Consider the following 22,759-nt stretch of genomic DNA (forward strand, 5'->3'; position numbering starts at 1 on the left):
GTAGGGCCATGGACACGTGTGGGTATCCTATTATGACATCCATGAAATAACACATAGAGGTGCTTTACACTGCTATAATAGAGTCAGCATTAAGAAACCACAGAAGTAATGAGAGCTCTTCAGGATTCCTTTCTAGTGAGTGTGACAGCTGAAAGAGAACTGTTAACATACTAGATCCAAAGGTTTCACTGTCAATGAAGTTATCTGCTATTTAAATGCACCCTTTATATTGTGAGAAAAAGTAAATGGGGCCCATAGAGAAGCACTGTAGAGTGAGATTGATTTTAATTCAGAAGATCTGCTTCCAGAGCTAGCTGTATCGTGTCGGCAGTTTCCTCATCTGGAATAAGAATTTTGGACCAAATCATGTCGTGGCCCTTTCACTTCTGTGATTGTGCCCGTGGTATCCTCAGCAGCCAATCTGCACTCCCTTAGAAAGGAAGGAAGTATTTCGAAGAGTGAGATAGTCCATTCCTCCCACAGTCTCAGACCTTTACAAGTTTCAGGGGCTACTCTTACGTAATGCATTTGGGTATGGAAATAGCATCTCTATTTTCCCTTTTTGCAGAGAAAATGTGACCAGTACTGGCCTGCCGACGGTAGTGAAGAGTATGGGAACTTTCTGGTCACTCAGAAGAGTGTTCAAATGCTTGCTTATTATACTGTGAGAACTTTCACTCTAAGAAACACAAAAATTAAAAAGGTAAGTCAACAAATCATGGACATTAACAACTGAGTGACTCCTCTGGTCCTTTTTTAAGTGAGTGGGGGATATAACCAAGGTAGGGTAAAAATGTATAATTAAAGGCATTAAGGGTTCTTATCACCACAACTCAATCCCAAAGGTTTCTTCCAAGTCTTGAGTGCCAGCCGTGGCTTTGGACCTAGATTGGTCATGCTGCCAATGGTAGCAGTGGTGTGCTGCATGCATGAACAAAAATTCCTGTGCCTTTGATAACTGCACATCCAACTAAATGTAGTGCAGCTTGAAGTAAGAGAAGGGGAGGAAAACATAAAGGTAATGTATTAATCATGGAGAGAGAAAGAGAGAGAGAGAGAGAAATACTGAGAGAGACTGATATTCCCTAAGTGACACAGGCTGGACATTCAGGCAGTGTCATGGTCATGAGAAGAATTCCTTCTTCTTCTGGAAACCTCAGTCTGCTCTTAAGACCTTCAACTAATGGCATGAGGGACACCCATATTTGGAGCATAATCTGCTTTACTCAAAGTCTAGAATTGAAATGTCCATCCCATCTAAGAAGTACCTTGACTGCCGTGTTTGGTATGATTGGCGTTTGACCAAACCATAAGCCAGTACGGCCTGGCCAGGCCAACATGTAAAACCGACCATCACAAATGATGTCAGTGTGGACCAGTGGTAGTCAGCCTGGTCCCTACCGCCCACTAGTGGGCGTTCCAGCTTTCATGGTGGGTGGTAGTGGAGCAACCAAAGTATAAATAAAAAGATAGATTTAACTATAGTAAGTTGTTTTATAAAGATTTATTCTGCCGAACTTAGCAAAAATCCGACATAAAGTACTTGGTAAGTAATTATTATTATATGCTTTAACTTGCTGTAAGTCTGCTTTATAAATTTTATAAAGTTATGCCCCTACTTTATAAATCACCATTACTGTGGAACCAGAGGGCAGTTAGAAAATTTTACTACTAACAGAGATACAAAAGTGGGCAGTAGGTATAAAAAGATTGACTACCCCTGGCATAGACTCTCCATATCAGGCTGTGACTCCTGAGTTGCTGTTGAAGAGCCCATGTGTTTATGTGTGTTCCTGACACCAGCTGTCTGGTCTGCTCCAGGGCTCCCAGAAAGGGCGACCCAGTGGGCGTGTGATCACGCAGTACCACTACACGCAGTGGCCGGACATGGGTGTGCCCGAGTATGCCCTGCCAGTGCTGACCTTCGTGAGGAAGGCGTCCCATGCCAAGCGCCATGCCGTGGGGCCTGTTGTTGTCCACTGCAGGTAGGTCACTGAGATGACTCTCTTACCCACAGAATCGTTTATGCTGATTACACGAGAATCAACGGCACCAAGGTTTTGCCACAAGGACAATGACGGGGAATGAAATTGTTTTCATAATTGTTGATTAGTAGGAACAGGGTATGCCAGACCTAGAATGTGATTGCTGAATATTTCAAAGCACTGGGTATTTTTATGGTGTTTATTATCCTATTTGATTGTTGAATTGGGTGTCAACTTATTCACTATGTGAGGCAAGCAGAACAATGTTTTGTCATTAAACATTCACTACAGTATAACAGCAATATAAAAATGCTTGAGAACCAACCTCTGTTCCTAGGATGTGATATGCTATTATGGAGTTATTATGCCAAGTTTATATCAGAGACAATGAAGAACATAGAGCATGAGGAATTTTACTTCTTTTTCTTTTTTTTTAAGTGAAAGGAGTAAAGACAGAAAGACAGACTCCCACACACACCCCTGACCGAGATTCACCTGGCAACCCCATCTGAGGCCAATGCTCTGCCCACAACCGAGCTATTTTTAGCACCTGAGGCAGAAGCTCCACAGGACCATCCTCAGTGCCAGGGGCCAACTTGCTCAAACCAATCAAGTCATGGCTGTGGGGACTAAGGGGTGTGATAGAGACAAAGGAAAGGAGGAGGAGGGAGCAGTAGATGGTCACTTCTCCTGTGTGCCCTGACCAGCGCATCCACACTCTAGGCCAATGCTCTACCACTGAGCCAACCAGCCAGGGCAAGTGTGAGGAATTTGATAAAACACAAAATACTTTTAAGTTGTTTTAAAACAGTTTGAAATCTAAAACCCTTTCTCATTTTCCTGAGTTCTTTCTAATATATCCTATTGAATGCATTATCAACTCATCGTTGCTGCAAGTATTTTTATTCCCAAGACTGGTTTGATGATGCCCTGGCTGGTTAGCTCAGTGGTAGAGTGTCAGCCTGGCATGCAGGAGTCCCAGTTTGGATTCCCAGCCAGGGCACACAGGAGAAGCGCCCATCTGCTTCTCCACCCCTCCCCCTCTCCTTCCTCTCTGTCTCTCTCTTCCCCTCCCGCAGCCAGGGCTCCATTGGAGCAGAGTTAGCCCAGGCGCTGAGGATGGCTCTGTGGCCTCTGCCTCAGGCGCTAGAATGGCTCTGGTTGCAACAGAGCGACGCCCCAGAGGGGCAGAGCATCACCCCCTGGTGGGCGTGCTGGGTGGATCCCGGTGGGGCACATGCGGGAGTCTGTCTGACTGCCTCCCCGTTTCCAACTTCGGAAAAATACAAAAAAAAAAAAAGACTGGTTTGATGATAAGAAATAATGGTATAACAGAGGAAGAGGAAATTAAATTATGCTAGAGATTTCAGGTGATATTTTTTTGTTAAAGAAAAAAAATCAGTTAACCTTTACTGAGCTTTGATTCAAAAAAATGTATGACCACAAAAATCAAATTCATTTCTATGTACAGTGTTTTTGTCAAAGCAGTGCCTGTGTTTCTATAGAAGCAAATACTTTTCATCAATATGCAGCTTATCTGACATATTCTAATTAACTATCGCAGGAGTTATCGTCAGAGAAATTTTAAGAGCCCTATCTTGAGTTTTTTATAATGTTACCGAATATAAGCTGAGAGAAACAGGAAGATGTAAGAAAAATAGCTCTGAAGGTCAGGAATTGTTTCTGAGAAAACAGAGAAGGACCAGGGTATTGTGCCGTGCAGGTGAAAACTTTCCACTCTAGCACCTTCTACTTGTTGATGCGTCTGAAAAGAACCCCTTCTCTAGACTCTTTGAATAAGTCGATAGATAATGGCCCTTTAGAAATGACTGAAGTTACGCTTCATTCTTCACGGTCTCACTGAAATGACATTTTCAGCGGCAAGCCTTATCAAATTCTTTTTCCCATTAACGCGGAAACCTTTACAAACATGTCTACCCGACAATACAGACCCAGAGACCTCTTCTTTTCAGTTTGGTGAAGCTGGTGCTTTGATTTTTTTTTTCTCAGATTACATGTCTATTTGCTATGCTTTGATACACAATATTTTTATTGTAGGATATAAAACAAATAAGAAATATAATTATTGAAAATCAAGTCTCCCAACAGAAATAGATTGTTCTGCAATTTGACAGGTAGCAAAGAGATCAAGAAAGAAACTTTCTGTTCTTTGAGCACTATGATGAACTAAACTGCTTACAGTTTTGAATGGCTAATTATTTATTATGTGACTGATTTGCTTGAGGAAGGAAATTATTTTAATTTACAAGACAGCTAGTAGGGACCTATCTTCCAATTTATTCTGTTCTTGACATTGACAGAGTTTTTTATTTGTGTTCTCTTCAGTGCCGGAGTTGGGAGAACAGGCACATATATTGTCCTAGACAGTATGCTGCAACAAATTCAGCATGAAGGCACGGTCAATGTGTTTGGCTTCTTAAAGCACATTCGTTCACAGCGAAATTATTTGGTACAAACTGAGGTATGATAAAAGGGACAATTTTATTTATCTAAGGGTTGAAAACATCACTAAAATGCTAAAGCTGGGTAGACTAGAGTTTGTATTATCAAGTGAATTAGTCTGGCAGGGCTGCCACAATAAAGTATAACAAACCGGGTGGTTTAAAACCATGGGTTTGTACTATGTCATAGTTCTGGAAGAAAGAGCTTCTTTTTTTATTTTTTCTTTTATTAAGTGAGAGAAGAGGAGGCAGAGACAGACTCCTGCATACAACCTGACTGGGATCCACTCAGCAAGCCCACTTGGGGGGGGGGGGATTCTCTGCTCATTTTGGGCGTTGCTCCGTTGCTCAGCATCCAAGCTTTTCCTAGTGCCTGAGGCAGAGGCCATGGAGCCATTCTCAGTGCCTGGAGCCAACTCACTCCAATTGAGCCTGGATGCAGGAGAGGGATATATAGAGAGAGAAGCGAGAGGGAGAGGGAGAAAAGTGGAGAAGCAGATGAATGCTTCTTCTGTGTGCCTTGACTGGGAATCGAACCAAAGACATTCACACACCAGGCTGATGCTCTACCACTGAGCAAACCAGCCAGAGCCAAAAGAAGTTCAAAATCAAGGTGTTGGCAGTGCCCTGCTGCCGCTGAGATTTCTAAGGAAGGATATTTTATTTAGTCTCCTCGAGCTCCCAGTACCTCCCTGCCTGCCTTGGACGTGACAGCATAATTCTGCCTCTGTCTTCAAATGGCTGTCTTCCCTCTGAGCCTGTGTTCAAATCTTCCTTTTAAAAGAACTCTAGTCACTACATCATTCTAACTAATTAGATCTGTCATGACTCTATTTACAAAGAAGGTCACATTCTGAGGTTCTGAGGGATTAGGGCTTCAATATACCTTTTTGTGGGGGGCAAAATTCAACACATAATACTTAATTGCATATAAGTCATGGGACAGCTAAACTTTGCCTATTTTGTGACCAATCAGGGAATATATTTAAAATAACACTGGTGACAGAGAAAATTGCAGAAAATCCGTAAATGAATCAATTAGCACCTATTTTCGCTAGCAAAATCCTCAAGTTTTTCTTGCACATAGCAAATGAATGGATTCATCTTCATATTGAAAAAGTAAGAGTTATGCCCACATTCTGTCCTTTTTCAGGCCCATATCCTTTGCCTATCTATGACACTGGACAGAGTCTGCATATCTGTATTTGTTTTCACTCTATCTACATATAAAAGAATGGAAATAGAAAATTATGGCTGGTGGCTTGAAAGCAGCCAGAAACATATAATTAGTTTTAAAACCAAACCAAAGTTTATTCATTCCATGAAGACAAGGGCATTCTTGTCACATAGACCAGAGGCGAGTTCTACACATAAAAGACAAGGTAACTATTAGCCCTCTGAGTAGTGAGTATTTTAACCCTTTGAGTGAGGATGTACATGAGCGTTTTACTACTCAAAGGGTAAAGAACTGCATAGACAACTATGCTAAATTTTATAAGACTGGCTAAAGGAGAATTGATATGGACAGAGGGAAAGACCCATCAGAACTGTAGACATTATAGAAGTCCTCGTGCAAACGGTGGAAGTGGGCATCAGGTTGAAGGACGAGCAAAGAAGGCATTGCTCTGCTGCCCAACATCTTCCTGCCTCCTTTTTGTAAATGTTACTCCACAAGAAGTTAAGAGGTCTCTGACCAGGTGGTGGCACAATGGATAGAGCACCAACCGGGGACGCTGAGGACCCAGGTTTGAAACCCGAGGTTGCCATCTTGAGCGCAGGCTCACCAGCTTAGGCATGGGATCATAGACATGACCACATGGTCGGTAGCTTGAGCTCAAGGTGCTGGCTTGCAGAAGGGGCCACTGGCTCGGCTGGAGCCCCCCGGTCAAGGCACATATGAGAAAGCAATCAGTGAACAACTGAGGTGCCACAACAAAGAATTTATGCTTTTCATCTCTTTTCTTTTCTATCTCTCTGTCCCTCTCTGTCTCTCTTTTGCTCTAAAAAAAAGAAAAAGAAAAAGAAGAAGTAGAGAGGTAAGGGAGGGATGACAAGAGCTGAAGAGCTGTGTCCTGTCTGCATTGCTTCCTGTCTTCTCCTCCGCCTGACATCCTGCCAGGCCTGAAAAGTAGTCTTAGTGGGTTTCTTTCTGCCTTTTGTAAAACTCTTTGGTCTGTCAATGGAAAGTACTGCTTTTATACCTAGATACAAATAAAAAAAAATCTGAGGTAACATTCCTTATTGTCATTGTTTTGCCAGGAACAGTATGTCTTCATTCACGACGCGCTGGTTGAGGCCATACTTAGTAAGGAGACAGAGGTGCGAGAGAGTCACATTCACGCCTATGTCAACACGCTCCTCATTCCTGGACCAACAGGCAAAACGAAGCTCGAGAAACAATTCAAGGTGAGTCCTCTTGGAAGCCTCGTGGGTACCCCCACAGCATTGAATGTGCCTGCATCTTCCCATTTGAGTCGACAAGGCCGTGCGGGTGAGTGGAGAGCCCTGTTGGCACCGTGGCTGGTATTGTTGTACACAAGAGGCCACGGAGCCACGTGGTGCATCTCAAGGAGAACCTTAATTTTGAGTGGCAAAAAGAAAAGTTCTCTGAAACCCTAGACTAACTTTTATAAATGCAGACGTGGTCTGGGAAAGGAGGACAGGGAGCCTGACAGAATGAACAGACAAAACTCATAACACAGACCGCTCAAGTGCTCTTTGTACTTTGAAAGAACCAGACCACTCAGCGCAAGTGCTGTGGTGGGGCTGCTCAGGCTGCTCGCTGGGAGGAAATCTGCCTCACTCTAAGCCCCGGAGCTAGAATAGGCCACACCACAACAATAGCTTCTCCAACCTCTTTTCTGCCACTCATCTGTCACGAGGCATGAACTGGAGAGGAGAGCGTGTTTTGTGTAATATTATTCCTCCTGCAACCCAGCTCTTCGACTTCTAGAAATCAGCCAGCAAAAACTTCAGAAAGCAGCTGTGACCAAGCCTGCAGCCGGGTGGGGGCAGCTGCAGGGGCCAGGCTTCTAGAGGAAGGGAGCTGGTTGTTTTGACCATGTTATTCCTGTACTAAACTCTTACCTCCTGGGAATCCTAGAGGAAAAGGGCCAATGTCTGAAGGAGGAATATCTAGGGAGAATTCGGAAGGGCCGGGAAAAACCCAGGAGAGTTAGTTAGCAAACATTGAGGTTTCAGTTGTTTCTCTTCTCCTCATTTTTCATCTTATCAGAATATCAGAACTTAAACACTGATTACTCTTAATTCTCTATAGAAACTTCACACATGTGCACATTCAGAAATACAGAACGGATATTCATTGCTACAAAATCTGACATAGCAAAACATTAGAAATAACCTGAGCTCTCAGTCATTGGAAAATAGGTAAATAGCAAGTACATTATTCATGTGATGGAGTTCTAAAAGAATCAGTAAAATCCAACTATTTCTATATACAGGGGTGCAGAAGTAGGTTTACTGTGTCATGTTGTCCTCCTTTTGAGTTAATTCTGCGGTCTTTGTTCATATACGAACAAAGGGAATGCTGTTTTTGCCCTCTCCTGTATGTAAGTGCACACACGCGTGCACGCACGTGCGCGCGCGCGCATACACACACACACACACGCTGCTTATCTCCTCCCAGCTGTGAGAGATAAGAAGTGAAGAGTGCACACCTAGAGAGGATGCCCTGAGGACGGTCCTCCCAATGCTGAAAGTCAGACTAGAGAACAATGTCTCTGCTTCTTCCAACTTTACTGTTGTAAAACATAAATGTGCCAGGGAGGTTCTGAAAGTGCAAGGAATTTTTGGAAAACAAGTCAGATATATCTATAGTCAGTACGTGACCTTGGTTGGGCTATGTGTGTGTGGGAGTGTGAGTGTGTGTGTGTATGTGTGTCTGTGTGTGTGTGTATGTGTGTAACTTAAAGGAAATAATCTGTATTTTTTCTTGACCTCTTCTCAGCTCCTGAGTCAATCAAATATACAGCAGAGTGACTATTCCACAGCCCTAAAGCAATGCAACAGGGAGAAGAATAGAACTTCTTCCATTATTCCTGGTAGGTTATGTTAAATCTTGAAAAAAAATTTTTTTTTTCTTTTAGAGCAGAAGGCTTGTAAGTAATTTGACAATATTTATACATTTTAGGACAAAAGCAATACACTCATGTTTTTCTAATTATGCAGGATAATTTAACTTTTAAAAAGCACTCTCAAACACTGAAGCCTCATCTAAAACTGCAAAATGCATAGTAAAATTAGCTTAAATGTCAAAGAAAACTCGACCTGAGACATGCAGCTCTGTTGCAATTTGGGCATGGGGGGTGGGAGGGGCAGCGCTGTGAGCATGGTTGCTTACCACGCATGTTCTGTGTTGCAGTGGAGAGATCGAGGGTTGGTATTTCGTCCCTGAGCGGGGAAGGCACAGACTACATCAATGCCTCCTACATCATGGTAAGTCCGAGGAGTCACTGGGGAGACGGCCTGCCTGTTTGTGTTACCAGGACCCCAACTGAATGAGCCGCCCGAGGCAGCAGCTGTGACACCACCACAGGAGCAATAGGAGACAACATTCCTGACACTTCCATGTGTGCTGGAACTGGACAAACCTGCAAATAAGTAGATGCAGGAACCAAAGACCGTGCAGGGCTGATAAATAGACACAAAGCATACACTCAGCTGTCAAAGAGAGGGTACCTGAACACCAAACGTGCCCTGTTATTAGAGGTGTGCAATGTGGTGCCCTGCCACATTGTAGGGAGTGAAAAATATAAACTCTCCTCTAGATTTCCACCCTATCTAGAGTAGGAGACACGGTCCACGAGTCATCTTGGTAAGTGTGCTCCTAGAGCTGATACTGTGTAAATGTGAGCACAGTACTTAACTTCTTAAGCCTCTGTTGAATCATCTGTAAAGTGTGAATCACATTTTCTATCCCAAAGAACTGCTGGGAGGAGTCACCGACAAAAGGGGAAGAAAAATGCTTAGTGCCGTACCTGGAATACAGGAAGTGCCCCTTAAACATCGACTAGAGGCCCTGGTTGGTTGGCTCAGTGTTAGAGCTTTGGCCCCATATGTGGAAGTCCCGGGTTTGATTCTCAGTCAGGGCACACAGGAGAAGTGCCCATCTGCTTCTCCACCCCTCCCCTCCTCCTTCTTCTCTCTCTCTCTTTCTCTCTACTCTCACTTCACCTCATGCAGCCATGGCTTGAATAGTTCAAACAAGTTGACCCCAGGTGCTGAGAATGCCACCATGGCCTCACCTCAGGTGTTAAAATAGCTCAGTTGCTGAGCAACAGAGCAGTGGCTCCAGATGGGCAGAGCATTGCCTGTAGGGGTTTACCAGGTGTATCCCAGTTGGGGCACATGCAGAAGCCTGTCTCTCTGCCTCCCTACCTCTCATTTAATAAAAAATTTTAAAAAATAAGATATTAACTAGTGTAATCACAGTATTATAGGTAAACATTATCTGAAAATTAAACGGCTGTCATAAACTTATAAATGTTTTCTGAATGTTTAAAGTCCTAGATCAGGGTTCTAGTGGTCTTCTCTTGGATTTTGTAGGGTTATTATCAGAGCAATGAGTTTGTCATCACCCAGCATCCCCTTCTCCACACCATCAAGGATTTCTGGAGGATGATATGGGACCACAATGCTCAGCTGGTGGTCATGCTGCCTGATGGCCAAAACATGGTAAGTCCCTCAGGTCACTCTTAGTACCTTCCTTGTGGGGGGAATACCTCGTCACAACACCCAGAATTCCAGTGTACAAAAAAATAATGTTTTCAACTAATAAACTAATGTCATTAGAGTTGCACCTTGACTACTATTGGGTCTGGTTTGGTCATACAACCATGTCTGAAATTGTTAATTGACAATTTTAAATAAGAGTAGGTTAAAATTAATTTAAATTTAAATATTTTGTGATGCTGCTAAGAAAGTTATAATTACAATCATGAATAAAGTCAGTCCATGTTTATATTTTTTCAATAATACTTGGAGATTCCTCAGTTTAAGGAGATACATAGAAGACCAATTTGGGGCCCTGACTGGTGGTTCAGTGGATAGAATGTTGGCCCAGTATATGGATGTCCCAAGTTTTATTCCTCATCAGGGCACACAGGAGAAGTGACCATTTGCTTCTACCCTCTCTCTCTCCCCACTTCTCTCCCTTTTCTCTTCCTTCCAGTGGCTTGATTGGTTCAAGAGTGGACCCAGGCACTGAGGATAGCTCCATGGAGTGCGTCAGCCTCAGGCACTAAAAATAGTTCAGTACTTGAGCATTGGCCCCAGATTGGCTTACCAGGTGGATCCTGGTCTGGGTGCATGTGGGAGTCTGCCTCGCTATCTCCCCTCCTCTCACAAAAAAAAGAAGAAGAAGAAGAAGATCAATTTGGAATAAAGTGAACTCTTAGTATTGGAAGGATTTTTTTAGTATCAGAAAATCATAGATACCCTATTCTCATTTTCTATATGTATTTGGAAAACCCACAAAATAAAATCAAATTAATATTTCATTTGACTTTGCATGTATACCTAGAGATTTATTTTTTGTCCATGAAGTTGTGCTTCATCAGTTGTGCTGATCATTCCAAATGATCCTACAAATCACTGAGCTCTTAAAATCACTTGACTTTTTCTCTACTTAGTAGTCATTCACGGAAGCAACAACCAGTCTTTGTTATTGACAAACTGAGAAAGCAAAACAACAAAGCAATAGTTTAGGTTCTTAAGTTTTATGCTGCAGATCAGTCTGGTTTAAGACACAAAATTTTAAGACTACATTTTGCAATGCAAAGAAAAATTTGAGTTGAATCTTCTATGGCAACCAGTTAACTTCATTCACAGCCTGCTTAATTAGATATTGTATCAAAAGCTAGCATTTTCTTTGGTTTTCAATCCTCCAGGCAGAAGATGAATTTGTTTATTGGCCAAACAGAGATGAGCCTATAAATTGTGAGAGCTTTAAAGTCACTCTTATGGCTGAAGAGCACAAATGTCTGTCTAATGAGGAAAAACTTTTAATTCAAGATTTCATCTTAGAAGCTACACAGGTACGGATATAATTTAAATCACAAACTTTTCACCTTAAGCACATGTTTCGTGATCTATGCTCCTCACCCTTTACTGCCCTCCACCTGCTTCCCCCTGCTCACCACCATACTGTTGTCTGTATCTATACGTTTCGGTTTTATATCCCACATATGAGTGGAATCATATGGTTCTTAGCTTTTCCCGACTTATTTCACTTAGCATAAGTGAACCTCTCAAGGTTCATCCACGTTGTCGCAAATGGCAGTGTTTCATCTTTATTCCTAGCTGCCCAAACATGGCGACGGAAGGTGGTTTGACTTTGGGTGGTAGGCACACAGCACAATATACAGATCAAGTATCATAGGGATGTGTACTTGAAACCTACATGATCCTATTAACCAATTTCACTACAATAAATTCAATTTAAGAAAAGAAGATTCAGCATTCTCCAAAATATTTGAGTGACCAAAACATATATATTTTCCCTGGCCGGTTGGCTCAGTGGTAGAGCATCGGCCTGGCGTGCAGGAATCCCGGGTTCGATCCCCGGCCAGGGCACACAGGAGAAGCGCCCATCTGCTTCTCCACCCCTCCCCCTCTCCTTCCTCTTTGTCTCTCTCTTCCCCTCCCGCAGCCAAGGCTCCATTGGAGCAAAGATGGCCCGGGCGCTGGGGATGGCTCCATGGCCTCTGCCTCAGGCACTAGAATGGCTCTGGTCGCGACAAAGCGACGCCCCAGATGGGCAGAGCATCGCCCCCTGGTGGGCATGCCGGTGGATCCTGGTCGGGCGCATGCAGGAGTCTGTCTGACTGCCTCCCCATTTCCAGCTTCAGAAAAATACAAAAATATATATATTTGATAATACAAGTAAATTAATGGTATAAACATTGCAATAGCATCCTACTTGATTAAAGCACACACACAAATAAAGGAACATGTTGGTTCCAGTTCTGCTGATGGGCAGCATGGCCTTGGGAGATGGGCTTATATTTCTTATTTGTAAAATGAGGGGCAGATACCAGAAGAAGGCTAAGGTCTCTAAGAACTCTTAACATTCCATGCTGATTGCCATCTGTAACTATTCTCTCAACACTTCAGAATCACCCCTTCAGATCCGTAGTCTCCCATGCCTTCTCCCATAAAAAGTTAATTATGAGAGTAATAATCATGAGATACCCATTGTCTTTTCATACCCATTATTCTAATTATTGGTCATGTCTAGGATCTAGCGTGGCCTTGGGCAGTCAGCCCATTTTACTCCAGGTACACGCCGAAAAGCAGCATTCGTGATTGATCCCACTTTGGTGTGTCTCCACTACACAGATCAGCTACTGTGAACACCTTGCTCACCCAGGAGTCTAACAGAGGGACTGGCAGTGTTTCTAAAATAATGGGGATAGATGATGGAAAGACGGAAGTAGGCGCTTTCTTAACTTCAGACATTTATAAGCACTTTCCCCTCCTCCAAAAAAATCCCACAGCATTTGAGGGTGGTCGAGGAGTGAAGGTCTGTAGTAGAGAGACCAGGATTTGTTTCAGTGCCCGGGGTGTGGCAAAACCTACTGAAACCAAGAGCCGGGGGCTTTTACTTACTGATCTGTTATATGAGCTTATGTGATGAGTCAATATTGGCTAGATTAAAAAGAATGTTCATAAAATATATACAGGGTATTAAAATGATACTGTCAATATATTCAAGGAAGAGAACTCCGCCTTTACTGGTGAAGCCCCTGCTGAGCCCCCACCCCACCCCACTCTATCCTCCCCACCCCTGAAACAGCTACTTCCTGAATCAGTGCTCATCCCTCTCTTGATGTACTTTATTTATTTAATTTCAATGGGGGGGCAAAATAAAAAATATACAAATGAGACTACATCAAAATTGATTTGCTTCATAATTTTATTTTTTTGTGCTTATATTCCTCAACACCCTGCTCTTAGTTTAAAATCATTTCGAACTTCATTTAAGTTACATTTTGTGTATTTTTGAAGAGGTTTTTCAGTTTTCTTCATTATGATACTGCTGAGATTTATCCATGTAATTGAGTATAGTTCCAATTCATTTAATTCTGCTGGTTAGCATTCCAGTTTATAAACATACTTCTTCCACCTAACCAGGCGGTGGCGCAGTAGATAGAGCGTCGGACTGGGATGCAGAGGACCCAGGTTTGAAACCCCGAGGTCATCAACTTGAGCACAAGCTCACCAGCGTCAGCTCAGGGTTGCTGGTTTGAGTATGGGATCATAGACATGACACCGTGGTCGCTGGCTTGAGGCCAAAAGTTGCTGGCTTGAAGCCCAAGGTCCCTGGCTTGAGATCAAGGTCAATGGCTTAAGCAAGGGGTCACTTGCTCTGCTGTAGTCCCTGGTCAAGGCACATAATGAGAAATCAATCAATGAACAAGTAAGGTGCTGCAACGGAGAACTGATGCTTCTCATCTCTCTCCCTTCCTGTCTATCTGTCCTTATCTGTCCTTGTCTCTGTCTCTGTCACAAAATATAGATAGATAGATAGATAGATAGATAGATAGATAGATAGATAGATAGATAGATAATAGATAGATAGACTTCTTCCAATCTACATTTGGTTATTACTTGTTTGTGCTGTTTGTTTTGTTTTGTTTCTTGTTCTGTTATTGTAAATAATACAGCTATGAATATTTTTCAACACATGCAATATTTTCTGTTTGGTATGCCTTGCAATTCCCCTGCTGGGTCATTGGCATGAGCATCTTCAACTTTCTGTGACTTTATTAAGAAATGCCAACTATTTTTCCAAGTGGCTCTTCCAGTCCCCGTGCCCACAGAAGTGTATAAGTGATATGGAATCTCTGCGTCCTCACCAGTTTTGTGAGGGGAATGGTATGGCATCTCATGGTGGTTATCATTTGCATTTCTTTGGTTGCAGGTGAAGTTGGATAACTTTACATCATCTTTTGTGACATTTCTATTCATGATTTCTGACCATTTTTCTACTGTTATTGACCATTTTCTTACTAATTTATTAGAGGTCTCTTTATGCTCTGGGTACCAATCCTTTGTCAGCTATACATGTTAAAAATACCTTCTTTCCTGTCTGTTATTTGACTTTTTTTTATAAACACTTAACTTCTGTGTCTGAGAGACTTATTTTTATTTATTTATTTTTACTTTTTTAAGTGACAGGAGGGGAGATAGAGAGACAGACTCCCGCATGTACCCTGGCCGGGATCCACCCAGCAACCCTCTCTGAGGGCACTGCCTGCAGGAGAAAAGGAGAGAAAAGGGAGAGAGGGAGGAGAAGAGAAGCAGATGGTCACTTCTCATGTGTGCCTTTACCAGGAATCGAACCTGGGACATCCACACTGGGCCGATGTTCTATCCACTGAGCTAACTGGTCAGGGCTTGACTTTTTGTGTGTGATTTTTTTTGGTGAAGAAAAGTTCTAATGTGTAATCTATGTGAATTTATTAAGCTTATCCTTTCCTAGTTTTATAAGGAAATCATCTGGTGTCTAAAAAATCCCTTTTGCCCTGACTGGCTGGCTCAGTGGATGGAAAATCATCTAGCATGCAGATATCCCAGGTTCAATTCTCAATCAGGGCACACATGAGAAGCAACCATGTTCTTCTCTTCCCCTCCTTCTCCCCCTTTTCTCTTTCTTCCCTTCTTGCAGCCAGTGGCTTGATTGGTTCCAGCCTTAGCAAGGATAGTTTGGTTGGTCCAAATGTTGGCCTCAGGCACTAAAAATAGCTTGGTTGATACAAGCATTGGCCCTAGATAGGGGTTGCCAGGTGGATCCTAGTTGGGGTGCATGTTGAAGTCTATTTCTCTATCTTTTCTCCTCTCGCTTAAAAATTCCCTTTTTACTTTGAAAGTTTTTCTTTTTACTTTTTATTCTGCATGTTTTATAGCTCTCCTTGGAATGACATTTTGTATCATGTGTTGTGAGGCAAGAGTTCACTTTCTTTATTTTCCGTGTGGATAAGTATTGTCTCAGCATCCTGTATCGATCAGCAATACCAGTTTGGTCATAAATCAAAATGCTATCATATACATATGAGCTTGTTTCTGGAATCTCTATTTATTCAATTGGTCTCTTGCTAATTCTTATAGGATATCAGAATTCTTGATATCTAATGTGGTAATCTCCTATATTGTTTTTCGTCTTTAGTAATATCTTGGCTAATTTGAACTTTGGCACTACCATATAAAATATAGGTTCTGCTGCTTGTTTTTAAATGTAGCAATTTATTGAGTACACTTCAGAAGCTTGGGGAGTCAGAGATTTAAAGAATTCAAAGTCACAGAGGCTGGCTGGTCACTTAAGCAAGAATCAGAACAGGGGCCAGAGTGGAACCCAGAGCGCCACCCTCCCTGCCAACATCTTCCCCACTGTCTCCTTCTTCCCTTAGTTGAACTGGGTAATGTTGAAATTTGAAAAAGTCTATGCTGTTTTTAAAATGCATTTTAACACGGAAGATTATTTTTTTAGAAGTTTTAATGTAGCAGCACAGACACATCTTTGGTATATACTTCCACGGTTTGATTGACATGATAATCCCACAAATAAGGTTGATTGTTAGAATAAAAAAGAGACACATCTATACATGACAAACATATCCTCAGAGTGATTACTTCCCTCTGGGCTGACACTACTGCTGACTCATGCATGCTGTTTGGTGTTACCGGCTTCCTCCAATTCCTGATTTTCCTCAATGATTCTACCCAGCAACCAATGAGATTTTTCCTTCTTCTTATAGGATGATTATGTACTTGAAGTGAGACATTTTCAATGTCCCAAGTGGCCAAATCCAGATAGCCCCATCAGCAAAACTTTTGAACTGCTAAGTATTATCAAAGAGGAAGCTGCCAGCAGGGATGGGCCCATGATTGTTCACGATGAGTAAGTTTCACACTTTGAATCATTTTGTGGCGTAGCGTACTCTGGAAAAGCATGTATTTCCATTGTCTTTATACTCGCCTCATGCTTTGGGCCAATTGTGGTGGTGATTCAGTCAGGGTGGATTATCTGCCTCTATAGCCAAGGTGAGCACAGAATGTTTCCCCCCTGTTCTCGGCACTCCCGTGGAAGGCAGGAGATGGATGCAGGATCACAGGAACTTGCTGCGAACACTTGGTGCAATGGTTTGTTTTTAGCATGTGAATTTTTACAGGTGTTAACCAAAGCATTTCTCAGCCACTGACTTCTTGAGATAGGAGTAAAATTGCTACATTTTCTATTTACCAAACACAGGAATCTTTATCCAATAGATCTTGCCAGGTTTCTGTTATAAACAAATAAAAAATACATGTGCAAGAATTATATGTTACATACATATTATATGTAATGTATATTATATAACATATTATAACCTTAGATCATTCTGATTGATTCCCAGCTCCTAATGTATGCAAATCTTAATCTTCTGTGAAATATCCCATTACTAATATTATGAACATTGGTGAGTGTTTAATAATCCATAAACCATAGTTCTGTGCACAATAAAGAAAAGCCACTTATTAGAAATTTCAGTGTCTTTTTTTTCCCGCAAAGTTGTCCAGGCTGCATGCTCTGAGTCCCACATGTGAAAGTTTGGTGCATCTAAATGGAGTCTTTGTCCCTTCCCTTTGCTTCAAGGCATGGAGGAGTGACAGCAGGAACTTTCTGTGCTCTGACGACCCTTATGCACCAGCTAGAAAGGGAAAATTCCATGGATGTTTACCAGGTAGCCAAGATGATCAACTTGATGAGGCCAGGAGTCTTTGCTGACATCGTAAGTAATAAAGCAGTGAGCCAAGCTTTTCACCGTTAGAATTCCACTGACTTCGTAGAGGCCGCCAAAATCATTTTAGCATATATCAAAAAAAAAAAGATCACATTAACTGACAGCGTTAGCATGTATTTTAAAGCAGAATTGCAAGTTCTGCTGTCCACAGTCCATAGAACTGGAACTATAAATAATGAAAAATTTAAATTTTATCTTCCACAAAATTGATGGATAAAAATTTTAGATTGCATGTGTGCCTTTTTTTAAAAGATTTATTATAGTTCTGAAAAATACCCTCACTAGAAGCACCAACTACACTGACTTTTCCAACAAAATAAAGTTATTTTTTTCAGAGTTCAAGTTCTGCCTAGCTCAGAAAACTGTCAGAAAGCAGACCTCAAAGTCTTAACTTTTAAAGTGTTTTTTTCTCAAGTGAAATTTAATTTCTAAAATTAACAAATGGCTAATTCTTGAGTACTTTTCTTTTTTCTTTTTCTTTTTTTTAATTGAGAGAAGCGGAGGCAGAGAGACAGACTCCGGCATGCGCCCTGACCAGGAACTACTCAGCAAGCCTTCTGTGAGGCGATGCTCTGCCCATCTAGGATCATTGCTCTGTTGCTTGGCAACTGAGCTATTTTTTTTTTTTTAGCACCTGAGGTAGAGGTCATGGAGCCATCCTCAGCACCTGGGGCCAGCTTGCTGAAGCCAATCGAGCAACGGCTGTTGGAGTGGGGAGAGAGAGAGAAAGAGAGGAGAGGGGTGGAAAAGCAGATTGTCGCTTCCTCTGTGTGCCCTGACCGGGAATCGAACCCTGACATCCACATGCTGGGCCCATTCTACTACTGAGCCAACCAGCAAGGGCAGGGTACTTTTCAAAAGAAAGAAACTTGGACAATCAAAAAAGAGACGTAGCTCATTTGGAGAAGTTAGTCTTGACTCTGAAAGTAATTTGGAAGTTTTTGTGACTGTAGAAATACGGACTGAAAAGCCCACAGGGAGCTTAGTGCACATGGCCTAATGAGAAGCTTCTGTGGATATAGCAATCTAAGCTCAGCCTCAGTTCCATGGTCGGGGCATGTAGAAGGGACTTGTAAATGGTCCATCTTTCCAGCTCCAGCCCAAACCCATTGGCCAAAGGGCAAGGGAACCCCAGCAAACCTGAACCTCAGAGGAGCCCCTATTAAAAGTCTCCTTCAGTTCAGTTGAGTTGTATCAAGCTCGTCCTGTATGAAATCACTTTCCAGAAGTTGACCATTGACTCATTTCATGAATGCATTCAATGAGGCACCATTTCACATATGATCCTAATGATTCCCCACTATGATATTAGTAACCAGCTCACACTCTGTGCACCTGCCTTCGAACCCCAAGCCCCACAAACCAAATCAGCATCTGCAAGAGAAAAACTACTTTGTTCTCTGTGTGCCTCTACTCTGAGACCACAGCAGGGCACACGCTCGCTCACCTTTGCTCAAAGCAGGACGATAAGAGCGGTCAGGCGGGTAGAGTGGGGAGAATGGTAAACAGTGGACCTTGTGAAAGGCCCGCGTGGGACCCTCGGCTGACATGCAGTCTTTTGTGAGACCTCCCTGTAAATAAACAAATCAATGGGTTTCCCTGGCAGCTGGAGAAAAGAGAATGAGTAACTGACTTGTGAGTGGGTTATAGGTGCCTAGTGCCAAAGGGCTTACACATAAGTTGGTCCATCAGTAACAGAACCCTGTCTCCTCACCTTTTTATCTCCATGAAGGAAATGAATAAAAGAATAGAGTGCTTTCCATAAGCAAATGTATGTGGACCCATGTTCTAAGACAATGAACGTTGACAAATTAAAAAAGCTACTTTAAAATTTATCAGAAGGAGGCATTAATATAGATTGTGTATAGATTGAGCCCATCATCCAACACCCTCCCATGAAGTGTCAAAGTAGAGCTAGAACTATTCCTTCTGTTTACAAATGTGTGTCTTCGCTGAGCTTCCTGTTTATAACCTCCCATTCTCTGTTCCCTAGGAGCAGTATCAGTTTCTCTACAAAGCGGTCCTGAGCCTGGTGAGCACGAGGCAGGAAGAGAACCCGTCCACCTCTCTGGACAGTAATGGCGCAGCACTGTCTGATGGGAACATGGCCGAGAGCTTAGAGTCTTTAGTTTAACACAGAATGGGGCTGGGAAAACCCATATCTGAGCACTGTTCTCCTCTTTCTAAAATTAGACTAGAAAGTCAGTTTCGTTTTTCTGTTACCCGTCTCTTTCCCCATCACCTGACAGTAACTTTCATGACAGAGGGTTCCGCTGCCAAATTGATCTCATTAACAATGTGTGCCTTTTTTGCAAAGTTTCTTGTAATTCACTTATTGTGTTTAAACTAAAATGATTGAATTTTGCAGTATTTCTAAGACTGAAATTATGGTGTTTTTTTGTATTGATTTAACAGAAATTTTCAATTTATAGATATTAGGAATTCCCAACTACAGAAAACATGTTTGTTTTTTAGTGTCAATTTTTTTAGCTGTATTTGTAGCTATCATCAGGTTGGCTGGAAATATAACTTTTAATACAGTAGACTGTATATAAAATGCTCTGTTCTCTCTGCTATTCGATATTTTACAACTGCAGTATTCACCTAAAGTAGGGAATAATCTGATACTGACTGTAAATACTGCCCTAATGTCTCCATGGACCAAATTTATATTTATAATTGTAGATTTTTATATTTTACTACTGAGTCGGTTTTCTAGTTCTATGTAATTGTGTAGTTTAATTATATAGCTCACTATCTGGTCTTACTTTATAAGTCTCCTGACGGTGTTTCATGTTGTCTCAGTGATTAACTCTGTTTTAGCATGTAATTCTAACTTTTATGGAAAATAGAAATACATTTGTTTTGGGGGGGAAATATGTTTTTATGAAAAATAACACCTTACCCAATATTGTTTAAATGGTTTATCCAAGGTATTGCAAAGATAAATATAAATATTACCAGCGACTACTGTTTGCCTGTGGAGTGTTGTGCTGCAGCGTGAGTGACAGTAACTGGTGGTCACGAGTCCCACTGGGATGACAGAAATGAGAAAGGGTGATGGGGTGGGACAGTGTGTAGAACTGCGATTCCTAAATTGCACTGAGTTCCACAGGGATTTCACAACATTTTACATTTTTAGAACAACACAGTAACATGTACTGACACTGCACAGCTGCTACTACTGAATTATCTGGACCTAATTACTTAATACACAGGACCATTCTGTATTTTTTTTTCTGGTTTAGTGGAGTTATGAAAACATTACTGAGCCTGACCAGGCAGTAGTGCAGTAGATAGAGCATCGACCTGGGACACTGAGGACCCAGGTTCGAAACCCTGAGGTTGCCAACTTGAGGGGGGGCTCACCAGCTTGAGTGCAGGGTCGCTGGCTTGAGCATGGGATCATAGACATGACCCCATGGTCACTGGCTTGAGGCCAAAGTTCACTGGCTTGAAGCCCAAGGTCACTGGCTTGAGCAAGGGGTCACTGGCTTGGCTGGAGGCCCCTGGTCAAGGCACAACTGAAAAGCAATCAATAAACAACTAGGTGCCATAACGAAGAATTGATGCTTTTCATTTCTCTCCCTTCCTGTCTGTCCCTCTCTTTTTCTCTCTCTCTAAAAAAAAGAAAAGAAAAGAAAATGTTACTGAGTTACTGAGAAGCTAAGGACACCGTGTACCAAGAAATGTTGGAAAGTTAGGTTGAGAACTGCACTGGAAGTTAGACTTGCCCGACAGAGACGAGTGAAGCTGGTTTGGAAGTCAGGTGAATAGATAAGGACCAGGAGGTCATTAATCCCAGAATACACGAGGAAAGAAGTTCAATGTTAAGGTAAACTGTCAGGACCCACAAGCTGTATGGCATGTAAGTGGAGGAGGACAGAGGTGGATGGGTAACCAGCCTACTTTGGCTCTGGAAACAGTTCCCTGCCTCAGTGAGGAGTGTATTATAATCCCCATGAATGCCCAGCACAGGGCCTGACAGAAGAGGCTAGGAAACATATCTTTTTTTTTTTTTTATGACAGAGAGAGAGTGTCAGAGAGAGGTACAGACAGGGACAGACAGGAAGGGAGAGAGATGAGAAGCAGCAATTCTTCGTTGCAGCACCTTAGTTTCTCATTGATTGATTTCTCATACATGCCTTGACTGGGGGGCTACAGCTGACTGAGAGACCCCTTGCTCGAGCCAGCGACCTTGGGCTCAAGCTGGTGAGCCTTGCTCGAACCAGATGAGCCTGCACTTAAGCTGGAGACCTCGGGGTTTCAAACCTGGGTCTTCCATGTCCCAGTTTGACGCTCCATCCACTGCGCCACCACATGGTCAGGCAACATTTCATTTAAATCAGTGATTCTTGGAGTGAGTTTCCCAGACCAGCGGCATTAGCAAAACGTGGAAACTTGTTAGAAATGGATCTTGGATTCTCACCCCAGACCTACCCTATCAGAAGCTCTGAGGTTGGGAATCAGCTACCTAATGCATGTTCAAGTTTGAGAACCACTGCTCTTTAGCAACAATTCAGGAGCCTCCAATTTCCTCAAGCAACGTATCAAGAAATTTTCACTAAATCCTTAAAATAGAACCAAAGTTAATTAGCTCTTTATTTTGAAGCTTACTTTTTAAAGCAGTAATCATAAACATATAAGAAAATAGGAAAATAAGAAATAGAAAAACAGGCTCTGGCCAGTGGCTCACTGGATAGAGCATCATCCCGGCATATGAATGTCCCGGGTTTAATCCCCGGTCAAAGCACACAAGAAAAGCGACCATCTGCTTATCTCTCTCTTTCTATCCTCCAGCCAATGGCTCAATTGGTTCAAGTGTCAACCCAGGGCACTGAGGATAGCTCGGATTGTCCCAGCATGTCAGCTTCAGGTGCTAAAAATTACTCAGTACTCGAGCATCGGCCCCAGACGGGGATGCTGGGTGGATCTCACTCAGGGCACATGCAGGGGTTTGCCTCACTAGCTCCCCTTTTCTCACCTAAAAAGAAGAAAGAAGAATAAAAAGAAATAGTAGAGTGTCACAAATCACAGAATGTTGGTAAGCTCTGCTCTGCAGGGTACAAAAGAAAAAAAAATGAAAATGTACTTCTTTCAACCCTCGCAGGGAGGAAGGCCACCAGGCTAATTTTGATTCCTTGATTGCGTTTCTAGCCTAGTCCTAGTCCTCTTGTTTCACAGTTTTGTTTCCCCATAACCCACAAAGTCTACTCATAAACTGATCTGAAGCGGAAGTTCATGCCGCCTTCATTATTTTGCCTATTTTTTTCCTTAGCCTTTGTCCTAGGAATAAACGGCCTTTGAGGGGAGAAAGAATTTTCTTTTTCTTTGTGGTATTTATCAGTGATGTGCCTTCCAGAATCTCTTCCAAGAGAAAGTAACTATGCAAGTAACATGCATGCTAATTAAGCATTTTATAGTCATAGTGCAATAAATATACCCTGAAACCAGTAACGAAAACAATTCCTAACAGATATAGCAACCTCATTCCTTGACCCATAATTCT

The 22,759-nt window shown here is 42.3% G+C and overlaps 1 protein-coding gene across 4 annotated transcripts in view; it reads left to right on the forward strand.

Annotated features, from left to right (window-relative positions):
- Window positions 1–20,086, forward strand: part of PTPRZ1 (protein tyrosine phosphatase receptor type Z1) — a 187,240-nt gene extending 167,154 nt beyond the window's left edge. For all 4 annotated transcript variants that reach the window (XM_066362561.1, XM_066362563.1, XM_066362564.1 and 1 more), the window contains 11 exons: window positions 569–703; window positions 1,822–1,985; window positions 4,332–4,467; window positions 6,707–6,853; window positions 8,415–8,508; window positions 8,829–8,902; window positions 10,013–10,141; window positions 11,356–11,502; window positions 16,225–16,367; window positions 17,103–17,238; window positions 19,244–20,086. In XM_066362561.1, the coding sequence (XP_066218658.1) occupies window positions 569–703; window positions 1,822–1,985; window positions 4,332–4,467; window positions 6,707–6,853; window positions 8,415–8,508; window positions 8,829–8,902; window positions 10,013–10,141; window positions 11,356–11,502; window positions 16,225–16,367; window positions 17,103–17,238; window positions 19,244–19,384 (1,446 nt within the window). In that variant the 3' untranslated portion in view covers window positions 19,385–20,086. The remainder of the gene's footprint in view (window positions 1–568; window positions 704–1,821; window positions 1,986–4,331; window positions 4,468–6,706; window positions 6,854–8,414; window positions 8,509–8,828; window positions 8,903–10,012; window positions 10,142–11,355; window positions 11,503–16,224; window positions 16,368–17,102; window positions 17,239–19,243) is intronic.
- Window positions 20,087–22,759: the final 2,673 nt, after the last annotated feature.

The sequence above is a fragment of the Saccopteryx leptura genome, chromosome 2 (assembly GCF_036850995.1).
Source record: "Saccopteryx leptura isolate mSacLep1 chromosome 2, mSacLep1_pri_phased_curated, whole genome shotgun sequence".
In the NCBI taxonomy this organism is placed as follows: Eukaryota; Metazoa; Chordata; class Mammalia; order Chiroptera; family Emballonuridae; genus Saccopteryx; species Saccopteryx leptura.